Source organism: Oratosquilla oratoria, chromosome 20 (assembly GCF_046742065.1).
Source record: "Oratosquilla oratoria isolate Oo_2021 chromosome 20, ASM4674206v1, whole genome shotgun sequence".
Lineage (NCBI taxonomy): Eukaryota > Metazoa > Arthropoda > Malacostraca > Stomatopoda > Squillidae > Oratosquilla > Oratosquilla oratoria.
In genome coordinates, this window is record NC_134796.1 from 51,706,275 (window position 1) to 51,723,539 (window position 17,265).

The 17,265-nt window shown below is 40.5% G+C and overlaps 1 protein-coding gene across 4 annotated transcripts in view; it reads right to left on the reverse strand.

Moving 5' to 3' along the window:
• LOC143036577 (aminoacylase-1-like) overlaps window positions 1–17,265 on the reverse strand; it is a 32,447-nt gene continuing 15,182 nt past the window's right edge. The window contains exons 8-10 of one of the 4 annotated variants that reach the window (XM_076204116.1): window positions 14,679–14,739; window positions 9,901–10,085; window positions 1–292 (exon numbers count right to left, since the gene is read on the reverse strand). In XM_076204116.1, coding sequence (XP_076060231.1) covers window positions 9,936–10,085; window positions 14,679–14,739 — 211 coding nt within the window. In that variant the 3' untranslated portion in view covers window positions 1–292; window positions 9,901–9,935. Of the gene's footprint in view, window positions 293–3,377; window positions 8,890–9,900; window positions 10,086–12,307; window positions 12,369–14,678; window positions 14,740–17,265 lie in introns of those variants that run through there. The other 3 variants (XM_076204117.1, XM_076204115.1, XM_076204118.1) reach the window with 3 other exon arrangements.

Genomic DNA, 17,265 nt, shown 5'->3' on the forward strand with positions numbered 1-17,265 from the left:
ATCGAATTTGTACATCTCATGATACATGGGGCGAGGGAAAACCCAATGCGCCACAACAGTCCACGACCAAGGATAATGTAAGGTATATCCTGCGTTTATTTCAAGCTTGTGATGCAACTATGTTTGATAAAGGTAGGGTTAAAGTACAGCTACACAAGTCACAGGATATGTTGGATTCCGAGCCTATGGATGGATTTCGTCCAACGCTGGAGGATTTGGGTCGGAATCCAAGCCTTGGGACGCCCAACGCAATATCGTTGTAGTCCACACCTCGGAAGAGATCAGAGAGAAACTGAAAATGTATGTATTCATATTTACGACAATTTTAAAAATTATACATACAACTGATTCAGTAATAAGATATAAATTATTTAATACTATAATATTATCTTAAAATAGAAAATAAAATTTATGGAATGTATATTATGGCAATAATCAAACCATTGTTTAACTAGTGCTGTATAACACTGCTAATTTTTCTTACGCACGAAAAATCTTCTCACCATTTGCTTGATATCTATATTATTCGCTGTGATGGAGTGGAATACTGAAGTTACCCATGCTCTAATAGAGAGGATACAACCACAAGAGGTGCTTTGGGATGGGAGGCATCCCGATTATATTAAAAAATAACGATGTAATCTTTTTCAGGCAGCCCTTCAAATACAATTTTCTATGGATGGCAAATAATTCCTGCCTAGTGCTCGATAATATATGTAATTCATCATGGTCTTGGACCACATGTTGGACTCGGGATTGACAGCTACTACCCTCCTGCATGAGAGCTCAGAAATCATGTATGACCGATCTATGAGTAATGCTGTGACCTGACACGCACACATCCCATTCCCCACCCAATAGTGTGGCTCGCAGCGCAACGATACTAGAATTACTTCAGCCCTGGGCGGGATTCGAACTCGAACCGCTGGGTTAGCAGGTTGTGAACGCTACCACTGCGCCATCGATCTATGTCTATGTGTGTGCATGTGTGATTCACATTAGTCTTGGATTACGTGTTGGATTCGTGATCGACAGCTCCTACCCTCCCGAAAGAGCTCAGAGCTCTTATATGACCGATCTATGGGCAATGCTGTGACCTTACACGTACACACACACACGCAACTCCCCGCCCACGAGCTGGAGTAACGACTCGCAGCGATACTATAGTTATTTCAGCCTTGGGCGGGATTCGAACTCGGACCGCTCTGTGTGTGTGTATATATATATATAAGATATGCATTTTAGGAGGTCGCGGGTCGTTCAAATTTGTGATAAAATGTTTGAAAAAGTGGCACAGACATTGGCTCTGCCAATGAGTTCCTCATTCTGGAGAGAGGGTGGGGCTTGCTGTAGCTCCTTTTACGTGATTGGTGGGAATTTCTCTACACAGTAAGGCTGGATTTACATGTAAACACTTATAGGATGAATGAATGCAAAAGTTGACTGCAAGCTTTTTGTTGACTAGTGTAACCCTACCTGTACACTACTCAACAAAAAGCTTGCAGTCCAACTTTTGCATTCCTTCATCCTATAAGGTTTGGGTTTTTTAATGTGCGTGGATGTAGAACAGATGAGAATTAAAGGGAAGAGATAGGCAGTAAGTTTGTGAGAAGGATGTGTTGGCATTGAGTGATACCATGTTGAAAGGGAGGGGCAAGTTTGAGTTTGGGAGAGTGTCTGGAAAAGATTAGGGACAGAAGGGGTGGCTACACTAGTAAGTGAAGAGATAGGTAAATGTGTGGAGTTGAAGGAGGTTTCTTCAAGGTTAATGTGGATGAATGTGAAACTGGGAAGTAAGATGTGGGTTTTTGTTAGTGCATATGGGCCTGGTAGCGAGAAGAGTGTAAAGGAAAGGGAGGCTTTTCAGATAGATTTAAACGAGTCCATACAGGGTTTGGGGAAGAATATCAATGTAGTGGTATTGGGATATTTCAATACTAGGGTAGATGAATCAATAGGTGGAGTGTTTGGGAAGTGTGGAGTTCCAGGAAAAAATCATAGTGGAGAGATGATGGTGATGTATTTACAAAGAGTTGATGATAGCAAATACAAAGTTTAGGAAGAAACTCAAGCATAAGTACACATGGGAGAGAGTGGTGGATGGAAGGGTGGAAGATGGGGCTTTAATAGATTATATAGTGGTAACCAGGAGAATAGTAGGAAGAGTTTTGGATGTACATGTTCTAAGGGGAGAAAGTGGGAGAATATCTGATAATTTTTTGGTGGAAGGTAAGTTGAGAGTGGAGGATAGATGAAGAAAGAGGATAAGGACAGAAGGTAGGGAGGTGCTTAGAGTACACTACTTAAATGAGAGAAAAGAAGTACAAGAAGCTGAGAGAAGAGTGGGAGGGAGTGAAGGATAGAGTAGAACTAGGAATGGTGGAATGGGGATGTTTCAAGGAGGGAGTTACAAGGTGTGTAAAGATAATGTGTGGAACAAGGAGGATGGGAGGAAATAGAAGGAAGGGTGGTGAGTGGTGGGATGAAGCAAAGAAGGTTGTAGAAGAGAAGAAACGAGCATTTACAAATTAGTTACAAAATAGGATGACAGAATCATGAGGGGTACAAAGAAAAGAGAAGTAATGCATAAGATAAAGGAGGCAAAGAAGAGAGCAGATGTAAAATAGGGTACGAGTATGACATAATTTTGAAAGTAATAAAAAGATGTTTTTGAAGGAAATTAAGAGAAGATAAGGTATAAGGTGCAGATGGAGAGATAATGGAAGAGATGGCAAAAGCCATTGTTATATGTATGTACTTCAGATGGGAAGAAGGTGAGGGGTTGAGTTGGGGATTCTAATGGCAAAGGTGAGGAGATTCAAGGAGTTTATGTAGAGTTCCTGTATCATGTAGATGGTCTCCATTGGTGTGGTTGTTCAGGTGGAACTAGTGGTGAGGAGTTTGTCTGACAGAGTGCAGTGCATCCACATGTGACTCCAGGTTTGATCATTCTGGATTGCATTTGTCTTTGGGGTTCTCTGAAACTGATGTGTTTTCAGTCTCTGAGAAAGAAGACTTCTCTTTTAAATTAGCATAATATACACTTTGAGAATGATACAAGGTAATTCTGGTCAGTTTGTATTCAGGACAGAGATGAACACTTGCAGCTATTGTTCACTCTACTTCCCTTCCTTTTGGGCAGTTTCATTTCATCATACAAAAGTTTGAATCTATTTATATTTCGAGTATTTACCACCCCAACTGGGAGTGCATTCCACTTTTCAATTATCCTGTTTAGGATGCCTTTTTTTCTTTCTTTTTCTTCTTCTTCTTCTTCTCCTGGTACATGTTTCTAGGTTAAACCTGGTGCTATGAACCACTATGCATGCATTCAAAATAAAGGCATTTTGAGGAACATGGAAAAGGGTCACAACATATTTCTTTAAAATTTTAAAAGTTTTATTTCCAAAATGTTTACATATCAAAATTTTGACAAGGTACATAGAATAATCAGGAATACTATATGGTATTTAGATTTGGGCTGTATACCTTAATTTGAGCAAAAGGAATCAATGATGGATGCCTACAAATGACAGACCTGCAAGTTGGACAGTGGAGTGAATTATATCAGTGCCACTCTTCTTCATATCCCATCACATTTACCTATCTGAAGGTGCAGCCCTGAGAGGCTAGCATTGACTTTCTACATCAGGCCCAGCATTTCCTTTTTGTCACTTTCAACTATCTTTCCTCCATTTATTCACATATAAGCTGACAATCAGTGACTGCTCTGCTCCTTCCTCCTCCTTCTTCCAGCTGGTCACATACAAACAGATCCACACTAATACAACACCAACAGCAGTCTAATCCTTTTTCTGGATGACAACTAAGTGATTAATAATGAACTATTGTAGGGTTGACTTTCCAGTCTGTGAAACTTGAGACAACATTATCATTATTATGGGCTGACTTTAAACTTTTTTCACAATTCCATCTTTCTGCAAATCCATGCATTTAGTGTGAGTTTGTTTCAATTTCACTGGCTAGAAGAATGTGAAGGAGAGGAGTTAACAGACACCTTGGGTCCAATCCAGCCCCTCAATGTCACACCTCCAGACAAAGATTAGGTTGCTGAGGGGTTTTGAAGATACACAGCAGGAAGATGCAGATTATCTGGGTGTAGCTTGAGTTTATTTTACTGTGTGCAATATTTTGGCATACAAGATACACTTGAAAAAAAAATAAAGAATAAAAAATAAATAATAAATATATATATAAATATATTAAAAATTATAATATTGATAATAAATTCAATAACAATAACAATAATAATATAGGTAGCTGTTGACTTACGACCAGGTTATGTTCTGACTAACCATAGGTCAATCTTCATTATAAGTATGTATATAATTAACAATATTAGGAATATCCATTATACCTCAGAAATGAAGCCACTGCCACAACCCAAGGCAATATAATGTCAACCCAGCTGCTGAGATATGTGGAGGACAACTACCTGGCTGATCTCCTGTCAAGGCTCCACATGTCCCTCCAGCCTCAATTTCTGTAGGGGCATGTTAGGCAGTTGTCCTCTCTGCTCAATGGCACAGAGCACTGATGACAGTGGCCAATCAACACACAGGCTGGGAGCTGGCTGGGCCATCTTCAGCCTCACTCACTGGTATACAAGGGCTGACGGAATTTGTCAGATCAAATCATTGCCTTGGAACCCATAGATGAACATTTTCATCTATCCCAGTAGCTGTCTCTTTTTCTCTCTCACCAACTCCCCAGAGCCATTCATTGCCTTGCAACCTCTCCACCCCTCTCAGCTGCTTGACACATCCACATTAAGCTCAGCACCAGTCTCTCTTTCTGAATCTGAAGTTACTCCTCTCTTAGCACCTAACAGTTGTCATATCACCACAGATAAGGCCATTCTTTCTGTTATTATTTTGTGGATCCCATACTTGTGGGGTTAATGGGAGTGCATGCGCAATACATAATCTTAAGATATGTTGGGAGAATTCTTAAAATGACTTCTAAGATACTCTTGGGTCTACTTAGCCTCTGCCTTGTGACTGTTGGAATACTACTTGCTTGTGGTGCCCCTGCTTCTACTGAACGTACATCCAACGACCGAGTGTCAGGAGGTATAACCTGACTCGGGTGCGGAAGGCTAACAACCTCCTCACCTTAAAAACTCTTACTGAAATTGGAACATTCCCTCGGATGGACGGACCTAATTATAACAACCCTGGAAATTATCCTGGACATGGAAATGGAAGACAAGGAAATGGAAGATTTAATTGGCAAGAACCCCTTCAAATAGCAACTTGGAATGTGCAAAGCCTTTATCAACCAGGATTAGGAAAAAACACTGTAAATGAGTTAAAGAACTACAAAGTAAATATAGCAGCCTTGCAAGAAATGAGATGGCCAGGAATAGGAGAATGCAATATATGGTTATAAGTATTTGTATAGTGGGCGTGAAGATGAGGTACATAGAGAAGGAGTTGCATTGTGCATTAGCCCCAAAGCACAGCGAGTGTTAATTGAATACAAACCAGTAAATGAAATAATACTCAAAGCATGATTTAGGAGGAAGTGGTCTAACATTACTGTTATAGCTACATATGCGCCAAGTGAAGATGGAGAAGACAGGGAAAAGGGCAGACAGTACGGAGATCTACAAGATCTGGTTGATGGAATACAAAAGTATGATTTACTGAGCGTGTTGGGTGATATAAATGCAAAAATGGGAAGAGAAAATTTTAAGTCAGTAGGGCCAGACAGCCTTAGACTAGTATCTTTTACAGAGGTGAATAACAGGATTATAGGCATAACATGGTTCCCACACAAGAACATCCACAAGTATACATGAGAATTCCCAGATGGCAGAACCAGGAGCCAAATTGATCATGTACTGGTAAATGCAAAACACAGAGGAACCCTGCAAGATATGCGATGCTATAGAGGCGCAGACTGCAGCACAGATCACCTACTACTAACTGCAAAAGTAAAGGCTCAACTTTAGTTAGAGCAGAAAATGTGGAACAAACCACAAAGAAAATTTGAGACTGGGAGAATAAAACAAGAAATAAGTACTCAATACTAACTGAAAATCAGAAACAGATACAAGGTTTTAATGATGACAGGAGGAGGCAGACATAAAAGAAGCAAAAATGCCAGACAAATGCATAATCAAATTGGCAGAAGAGATTATTGGGTATAAGCGGAATAATAGAAGAAAGGAATGGTAGGATGAGGAGTGTGCAAGTGCTGTAGAAGTGAGAAAGAAAACAAGACAGAAGTGGCAACAAATTAGGAGTGCGGAAAATAAAGAGGATTTCATGCAAAAGAGGCAAGAAGCAAAGAAAATAAAAAGACAGAAGAAAAGAGAATTTATGAACAACAATCTGGATAAAATCAAAGCACTAGGAAGAGAAGGACAGATAAGAGAACAATATGCTATAATGAAGAAAGTCAGAAACAGGATAGACCCCAATAAATATGTTTAAAAACCAAAATAGAGCCATAGCAACCGAATAAGAAGAAATCTTAAGCTGTTGGGAAAATTTCTTTAAAGAACTTTTGAATAGACTAGAACTAGATACACCATATGAGGAAGTGAATGATGATAATAGTAACGAGGCAGATGTAATGGAATCAACAATTAATGAAATAAGAACATCCATAAAAGAACTAAAGAATAATAAAGCACTTAGGGAAGATGGAATAGTGGAAGAACTACTAAAGGCAGGAAGAAAGTACCTGAATGATAAAGTATACCAACTAATTTCAAGAATATGGAGAGAGGAAAAGGTACCATAAAAATGGAAAAAAAGAATCATTATACCAATACTGAAGAAAGGAGACAAAATGGTATGTGGAAATTACATAGGCATTACACTACTTTATAGGACTCTGACCCACTATGCAAATGAAATATTAGACAAATATCAATGTGGTTTTAGAAGGGGGATGTCAACAGACCACCTGTTTACAATCAGACAGATACTGGAGAAGAGCTGGGAGTTTAATATAAATCACTGGTATATGTTTGTAGATTTCAAACAAGCAATGACAGATAATTTGGAATAGCAATAAAAATTGTAAACTTAGTGAAACCAACATATGATAGCACTGAAGCATAAGTAAGGGTTGGCAACAAGAAGATGGATATTTTTGAGGTAAAGTGTGGTTTGAGGCAGGGGTGCACCCTATCCCCACTACTATTCAACCTACTACTGGAAAGAATAGTAAGAGCAGTGAGAGAGATAATGTTGGAATGGAGTTCAAATCTGGGAGAGTGAATATGTTGGCCTAAGAAAATGGCGCCTAAGAAAATAGAAAAAAGTCTTTGTGTTTGAGAACAGTGTACTAGGGAAAATTTTGTACCCAGTATTTGACAAACTACACCAAGAATGGAAGTGTTATAATGAAGAGTTACAGGAAATATCAAGCCAAACAAATATTGTCAACATCATAAAGTCAAGGTGACTGCAGTATGCTGGGTATATTGCAAGAATGGACCAGGTAAGAATACCAAAGAGAGTGCTGAGGGGCAGTATGGTAGGATGGAGATGGATGGACAACATGAAGGAGGACCTGGACAGGACTGGAGCAGATGTTCATAAGTGGATGACAGTGGCACAGACCCGTAGAGACTGGATTCAATTGGTGCTAGCAGTGATGGGTCAGCAAGTGGCCCGACCACCACCACAGCAATAGTAGGAGTATCCCATATTTGTAAACCCAAGACAGGCAAAAATAAAATAAAATAAGATAAAAATAACACTGCCAAATCTGTGAAACACTTAATAAAAAAAACAATGGCCTAAAGTGAAACAATACTCCTTCCTATAAATAAACCATATTCTCTTCCAGAGTTCACCTTTGAGACAGCCCCTGCCCCACATCCATCAATCCTGGCAGAGACTGATTCTGTGGGCCTTACAAATAATACCAACACCAATAATAACATATAAAGACCTAAACATTTCCATCAAAATACATATTTCTCTTCTTCCTTTTGATGGAAATGTTTATACCATTGGAGTGAAAAGAGAAACATAACTGAAGACCTCTTGGTCTGGGACACGAATCGTAAAGAGAGGGGAACAATTTTGTACAAAAGAAAAAAATGTATAAATAAATTAATAAATAAAAATAAATAAATAAATAAAATAAAATAATAGTAATTATAATAACAATATATTATGAATTATAATCATAACAAAGGAGATGGGAGATAGGGTTCATGAAAGAGTATTGGGATAATTTGGACACATGGAAAGAATGGGTGAAGAAAGATTAGTAAAAGAAGTGTGGAAGGCAGAGATGGATGGAGTGAACATGAGGGGGTGACCAAGGATGAGATGGATGGATGGGGTGAAAGGGATGTTGAGAAAGAGAGGGAAGTCTGTTGAGGAAGGATGGGAGAAGGCAGGACATAGGGGTGAATGGAGAATGGCTGTCTATAGATAATACTGTGATGCATGGGAGTGGGTGGGGGATGACAGGGGGGGTTAGGGAGTGGTTATGTGTGAACGATGTTTTGATGCAGCTTCAAGGGATTTCTCCCTGTCTTCAATGTTTCTGCATAAGGGGATGTGGGGGAGTCAATGATTAAGTGAAACAGCCAGGGTGGTGGGCAAGATGCAGGGATGACCTGTCATCCATGAGGACCCAAGATGAGTGGGTGGAAGGGGTGGTGGATGGGAGTGGAATGGGTGGGGATGAAATGGATGGGAGTGGATATATGCCTTTTGACTTTGGCTACCTCCCTGGTAAGGGGGAAAAAGCCCTTGGTCTATGTATGTCTGTCTAACATTACCAATACCCAAAACTACAAATGTGTACAAAGTATACTAGCCATTTTGAAAATTAATCAAATATACACTCCATCATGCTCAAGTAAATTTCTTCCATATAATCACCAATTTCCTGGAAAAAAAAATATATAGTTATGATTTAGCAAAATGTATGGTGATTAGTTCTACAATATCAACACTTCCTTTAGTTTTGATACTAAAAGCCAATCGCCTGCACTGATTATAAGAGTAATACAAAAGAAGTTATGTAAAACCACATATTTAAATGTGCAGGAACTGTGTGTAAACTTGACTTGGTCACTCGCCCTATATGGACTCTTTAGGGAAGCCCTATAAAACACAACCACACATCATTCATCTACATTAGAATTAAAAGCTCCAGGGACCAATGGTAGTAACTCATGTGGTGTTCCTGCAAGATGAACAGAAAACTGCCCATTTTCAAAATCTGTCCACTTCTTACCTTCATCAAGAGATGCAGCCCTGAAGGGCTGACACTCGGGCTCCAGATTAGACTCAAAATCTCTCTTTATCAATTTCAATTGTATTTCTTACACTTTTTAACACATGGATACCTAACAACCAGTGACTGATCCCCTTCCCTTACCACTTTCAGCCAGTGACATGGAAACATTCCCCCACTAATACAACAGTCCAAAGTTTCTTATGAGAAATATGTGGGAGGGCCCAAGGACTGTTGCCAGTCATTGTAGCAATGCAGCATTTTTGCTTAGCGAAACTTGAGGCAACAATAAACAGATTGATTAAATGCTCTACTCATAAAGTAATAATTATGCTTTTGTACAATTGCAGTCCCTCTTTTATGTTGTTCTCTTGAACCTATTCTTTACCAATTCTACGAGTCCATCTTTTCATTTCTGATCCTCTGTAGTATGGGGTGGAGAATGAAAAGGTGCAAGAACTACTGTTGAACTTGGACTAAGTGTTAGTCCCTCCTGATGCAGGTGAAGTGGTTGTAATGTTTTGAAAATAGGCAGTTTCACTGTCTGCAGGTACTCATCTTTGGTCCCCAAACAAAACTATGCTCAAGGTAATATGAACAAGATACAGCATAGATATTCATGTCTTACACCATTTATTGAACTAAAATAAAATTACTTACTATGGTAGAATGAGCAGCTCTACAATAAGGAACACCTAACATCGGAGATTAGCAATGTCCTTGATGATGGTACAGTAGATCTGAATACCCCTAAGGAACGTCTTTTCCTCCAGGTACTCATTATGGTCATGCAGTAAGATGGGAGTATGGTTCATTGGAGAAAAACCTAAAGCTGGGATGCCTAGCTGTTAAGCAGAAGGTGATTTAATTAATAAATGGCAAGTGTCCAATTCTATCTATATGATAATAGGCATATTACCCATTATAAGGCATGAACCCAATGCAATCCCACTCCCATCTGCCACTCATCTGTTTCCCTTTTATCTTAGCTCCTTGTGGATGATGGGTCATCCCTGTCCCCTGCCCAGGTCAGAAACAATGCAGCAAGACACAGCACCTCTACAGCAGGGCCAGCCACTTCATTTATACAGCAGCCTTCCCTTCTTGCCCCCTCAGGCAAAAATAGAGATGAGGAGAAATCCCTTTGGGCAGCACCAATTCATAGTCCATTTACAACAACTCAACTCCCACCTTCTCTCTTCCCTGCTCAACAGACATTCCTCTTTTACTCAAAGCTTCCTTCATCCAATTCATCCATTTCATTCTTCCCCTCAAGTTCACCCCATCCACTTCTGCCTTCCACATTCTTTTTGCTGGTCTTTCTTCATTTGTTCTTGCCATGTGCTCAAACCATCTGAATAATCTTTCATCAACACTATTTGCCAACTCCTTTTCCAGCCCCCACTCTCCTCCTCACCTTATTTCAACCTCATAACGCCCACCATACTTCCCAAATACTTCATCTCAAACACATTTAAAAAAATAATAATGACCTCCTTCCTGTCTCCCTTAAATTTTAAGTCTCTGCCTCATACAGTACCATTGGCACAATCACCCCTTCATACAATATCTTGTCTTTGCATCCATCCCAAGATACCTATTTCTCATGACACTTTTTCTGACTCTCCCTTCTTGGTGCTTCATGGATGAAGGGTCATACCTCTCCCCTGCCACAATGCTTGGATCAGATGCAATGCAGCAAATATATATAAATGAATACAGGGACCAACAACAGGTATCTGCACATAGTGGTCCTGCAAGACAAGATATCAGAGAGTATCATCTCCCACATGTATGTCTTCAAAAATCTGTCAACATCTTGCCTCAAACTGAAAGTGCAGCCCTGAGGGGACAACACTCCGCCTTCAGACCAGACCTCTATCAAAAGTTTTCTGTCAATTTCTAAAACATTTCTTTTCACACAAAGAATGCTGAAAACAGGTAAATGTTCTCCTCCTCCTCCTACTACTACTACAGCTTATGTTCAAACTTTACATATAAATGAAATCCTGCAGATGATGCAAAACTACTGAAGAAAGGAAGCACAGAAAAAGACTATGAATCACTACAGAGAGACCTGGACAAAGTCTGGGAATGGAGCCAAAAGTAGAAAGTGAACTTCAACATTAAGAAATATAGTACAACAGTTTGGAAAAAGTACATTCATACATACATATGCCAAAGGCTTTTTCCCCCCCTTATAAGGGAGGTAGCCAAAAAACAAAGGCATAAAACCACTCCCACCCATTCCATCCCCATCACACTCCACTCCCCTCCACCCACTTCCCTCCCTCTTATCTTGGCAACTTCAACTTCAACCAACAATTTAAAAGTTGGAAAAAATAAAAAGAATATCAGGACTATATAAAATCGGTACAAAAGAAGTAAAGAAAGTTAGCTTCGAAAAGGACCTAGGAGTAATTATTAACAAAGATATGTTCCCAGACAAGCATATAAACAATATAGTCAGAGAAAAATACGATTTACTAAGATCAATAAAGGTGGCTTTTAATTACTTGGATGAAGTAATGGTAAAAGAAATATTAGTCACACTGATAAGACCAAGATTAGGGCATGCTGCGACACTATGGACACCCAGTACAAAAAAGAATATAAAGAAATTAGAAAGAATCCAAAGAGCAACGACAAAGATGGACCCAACACTTTCAAAATTGAAATACGAACAAAAATTCTAAACTGGAACTACCAACCCTGGAACAAAGAAGAGAAGGACAAGATTTATTGGCCATTTAGAGAATCATGAAAGGCATGGAAGTCCTTGACAGAGAAAACTTTCTAAAGTGGGATAAAAGAAAAACAAGAAGACACGAAAAGAAACTCAAAAAGGGTAGTTATAGAGGAGATCTGGAGGAAAAAAAAAAAAAAGTTTTCCAAAGAGAGTGGTGTATGTCTGGAACAAATTGGACAAAACAATAGTGTGTGCAAAAACCATACAAGAATTTAAGAACAAACTATAGATGCTGTGATATACAAAGATGGGTCACTAAAAGCATAGCTCCCCTTCCCGTATAATACAGCTGGGTTAGTACTAGATAAATACACTTACTTCCCTCAAATAGCATGCATCAGTTCCAGCAGCAAAAATCTTCTTCTCCAAAGAAAGATCCCTGAGGAATAAAATCATATGAAACAATTCTGTCATCAGAGATCTATCACCCTTTATCAATCAGTGCTATTTAATTTTTTTTCTTCTGGTTGTTGTTTTATGATCTTGAGGTAGTATGAGTGAGCAAATTTTTACGCAGCCCGAAGGGATTTTTCCCCGTCTTCTCCTTTATGATGGGGGGACGGAGAGGGGGGTCGCCGATTTAATGAAGCGGCCTTGCTGTGGATGTGCTGTGTCTTGCGACACTGCTTCTGACCCAGGGCAGTGGACAAGGTGCAGGGAAGACCCGTCATCCAGGTGCTAAGATGAGAGGGAGGGTGGAGGGGTGTGGAGTGTATTCAGGGATAGAATGGGTGGGAATGATTTTATGCCTTTTCCTTTTTGGCTACCTCCCTTGTAAGGGGGAAAAAGCCTTGGTATATGTATGTTTTATGATCTTACTAAGTAGTATAGATATCCTCTGGATGATAAAAGGTTCAATTAATCTTGATCAAATCTCTTCAGCTGTGGTAGGGCCCTCTGCCGGTTACAGAAGTTGAACATTCCTTAAATTACCTTAACCACTTTCGTATGATGACAACCACGTAGGTGTCACGAGGCACAAGTAGGTACACAAGGATGCCGGCATCGGCATCTTGACTATAATTTTTGTAGTTGTACACAAGTTACCCCTGGATTCTGTGAACTGGTTTAATCACGTTTTCGGTGTTTATTATTACTCTGGGCGATAGGGTTTATTATTACTCTAGGAGATAGGGTTGATGAAAGAATATTAGGATGGTTTGGACACATGGAAAGAATGAGTGAAGAAAGACTAGTAAAAGAGGTATGGAAGGCAGATGTGGAGGGAGTGAACATGAGGGGACGTCCTAGGATGAGGTGGATGGATGGGGTGAAGGGGGCTTTGGGGAAGAGGGGAATGTCTGTTGAAGAAGGAAGGGAGAGGACGGAAGACAGAGGTGAGTGGAGAATGGTTGTATATGGATGATGTTGTGATTGCATGAGGAGGAATGGGCGGTTGGGGTAGTATGTGTGAGTAAAGGGGGTCGCCGATTAAATGAAGCGGCCTTGCTGTGGATGTGCTGTGTCTTGCGACACTGCTTCTGACCCAGGGCAGTGGGCAAGGTGCAGGGATGACCCGTCATCCAGGAGGTGCTCAGATGAGAGGGAGGGTGGGAGGGGTGTGGAGTGTATTTAGGGATGAAATGGGTGGGAGTGTTTTTATGCCTTTCCCTTTTTGGCTACCTCCCTTGAAAGGGGGAAAAGCCTTGGTATATGTATGTATGTATTATTACTCTGAGTAAAAGAGAATGAGTAATACAGCAGTGACTTTATATTTTATAATGCAATTAGTGTGATGAATTGTATGTCTGGCAGCCGATGCTGCACTCGAGAATTTGAGTCGTACTGAAGTGGTTAAGAGTCCCGAAGCAAAACAAGACAGTGCCTTACATATATTACTTAACAACAGCAATACTTGTTGGGTCCAGTCTCCTATTCTCTTATATTTTTTATCATACCCACCCTCAAATTCATGTACAGTTCCAGATTAATATATATCCTTGATTTCCAATTATCATATTTAGATCTGATTTCATGTGTTGTTCCATATTGGGCTATACCACCTAAGCTCTATTCCAAGTATTTATGCATCTCTATGGAAAACTGTATTTCTTCACATCTGTTAGACATGTGGTCAAACCCTTCAAACTCACAACCATCATCACTCCTAGTACACATCATCTTACTTTGTCCACATTTACTTTCAGCTTTTTCCTTTCACACACCATTCCAATCTTGGTTTCCAACTGTTTTAGTCTATCCTCAAACTCAGCCAAAGGTGCAGTGTCATCCACAAACAGCAACTGGCTCACCTGCTTCCCTCCACACTCACTCTGCTGGTAGCATAATTGGAAGTGTGCTGGCCTTGCATTTGCTTATTTGTGGGTTTGAATCCCACATTCTTCTCTGATTCCCAGCTGTGACTGTGACCTGCCCCAACAGTCCAAGCACAAAGGGCACAGGTGATGGCTTCAGTTGCAGCTATATGCCTCCTGGCATAGGCTCCTCACCTCAATCTTCACTCTCCAAAGCCAAACTCCTGCCTGACATTCTTACACTAACCTCCCTAACCATCCCATCTACATGCAAACTGAATAACCATGGTGACGTATTATGTAAAATGAAGGAAGTAACCATAAAAACAAAGAACTTACATATAATTCAGTATAGCTTTACTCCACAACACTGCAACTGTTAACACATAACTTGAATTGCAGATGGGATTGGCATGAACCTTGAGCAAACTCACCTGTCTAATATATCGGCAATCAGTTGCCGCTGGGAAAATCTCTTTCACAAGGCTCACACCCCTGAAACATTTTCTCTGTTGTCAAATATATCTAAGAATAAAAATGTAACATAACTAAAAATTAAGGCAAGGGTCACTTTTGTTGTTAACATGAGAGACTTGTTGCTTAACCACCAAATTCAATACTCCTAGACAGAAAAAACACTCCCATATCTGGGAGATGCAGGGATGACCCACCCTCCAGGAGGTGGCAAGATAAGAGGGTAGAGGGGAATGGAGTACGTAGGGGATGGAATGGGTGGGAGTGGTTTCTATGCCTTTGTCTTTTGACTACCTCCTGTGTAAGAGGGGGAAAAAAGCCTTTGGTATATGTATGTATATCTGGTATGAACCACACTAGCATGCCTGAGCTCAGGATACCACCCAGGATTAGAAGAATACCAAAACAAAATAGGCCTGCCCACAGATTTAAACTACCCCAGACATAACCACCACACAGAAGACACAGAACCCCTCATACTACAATATCATATACTAACAACCCCTTGACATACCTACATATACCAAGGGATTTTTCCCCCTTACAAGGGAGGTAGCCAAAGTCAAAAGGCATAAATCCACTCCCACCCATTTCATTCCCACACCCTCCACTCCCATTCACCATCCCTCCCTCCCTCTTTTCTTGGCTCCTCCTGGATGACGGGTCATCCCTGCATCTTGCCCATTGGCCTCAATCAGAAGCAATACAGAAAGACACAGCACATCCACAACAAGGCTGCTTCATTTAATTGGCAACTCCCCCTCTCCATCCCCTAATGCAGAAAAAGAGCAGACAGGTAGAAATCCCTTCAGGCTGTGTCAAAATATCATTCACACATACTCCCTAGCCTCCTCATCCCCCACCCACTCCCTTCCATGCATCACAGCATCATCCATATACAATCATTCACCACTCACCCCTATCTTCTGTCTTTTCCCTTCCTTCCTCAACAGACATCCCCCTCTTTCCCAATGCCCTTTTTACTCCATCCATCCATCTCATCCTTGGTTGCCCCCTCATATTCACCCCACCCACCTCTGCCCTCTACACTTATTTTACTAATCTTTCTTCACCTATTCTTTCCATGTGTCCAAACCATCCCAATACTTTTTCATCAACCCTATCTCCCAATTCTTTTTCCACCCCAGCTCTCCTCCTCGCCTCCTCATTTCTCACTCTATCTAGCCAGGTAACCCCTATCATACTTCTCAGACATTTCATTTAAAAAAACATTTAAACTCTTCCTCTCTTATGTTCCATGTTTCTGCCCCACACAGTGCTGTTGGCACAATCACTCCTTCATACAATCTCCTCTTAGCATCCATTACCTAATGTCTATTTCTCATTACACTTTTTAATCCACTTGCTTCTCTCAATCTACATTCTACCTCCACTCCACTCCTCCCTTTCCTGCTACATGTAACCCCAAGTATCTAAAGTTATCCACTTCCTCCAGCTTCTCCCTTAACCTCTTCAATACAATTCCAATTTTCATGGGGAGCACCAGTTGCCTGATGTACAATGATTAAATGTATCACAATACTTGTTATAAAATATAAAGTTACAGCTGTATTACTCCATCTCTTTCACTCTGAATATCAATAACCACACAAAATATGATTAAGCCAGTATACACAATATGGGGGTCACTCAACTACAACTACAAAATAAATATAACTAGAAGCCAATGCAGGCATCCTCATACACCTGTGGTGTACATGTACCCCACAAGCATTCTAGCATCGGTGCAAATTGTATGCATTTGGAGTTGGAGTGTATAGGACCTGATGCTGGTATTGACAGGCCAGAAAGGGTCCCCACAATTGGGTTGCATCTGGTTATGCCGCAGGGTCAGTCCAGCGTATATATAGTACCGGCCCCGAGTGGGCAAGTCAGTTAGTTAGTTCTTCTCAGTACTCACCTTGTTACACACCACAAGGCCTTTGCGGTCAGTCCTCCATCTTTACACACCTTGTGACTCCCTCCTTGAAACATTCCCTATTCCTCCACTCCTAGTTCTACTCTATCCTTCACTCCCTCCCACTCTTCTCTTAGCTTCTTCTTGTATTCTTTCTCCTTTTTGGTCTCATTTAAGCAGTTACTCTAAGCACCTCCCTACCTTTTCTCTTTTTCCTTTCTCCATCTATCTTCCACTCTCAACTTACCTTCCACCAAAAAATTATCTAATATTCCCCCACTCTCTCCCCTAAGAACATGTACATCCACAGCTCTTCCTACTCTTTTCTTGGGTACCATTATATAGTCCATTAAAGCCCTATCTACCACCCTTCAATCCACCACCCTCACCAATGTGTACTTATTATCCAATGATAATAACAATACACTCACATTTCACCCCTCCCACACCCATTTGTTATTACCCTCATCTTAGCTCTTCCTGAGATGACCCTTCATCCACAGAGAACTAAGTTAGGACATGAAAAGGGATTTGGACCTGATTCTTGTCCCTTCTATATTAGTACTTTGTGAATAAAGGGCCATCCCTGTTCTCTGCCACACTGCTTGGGTCAGAGGCAAAGCAGGAAG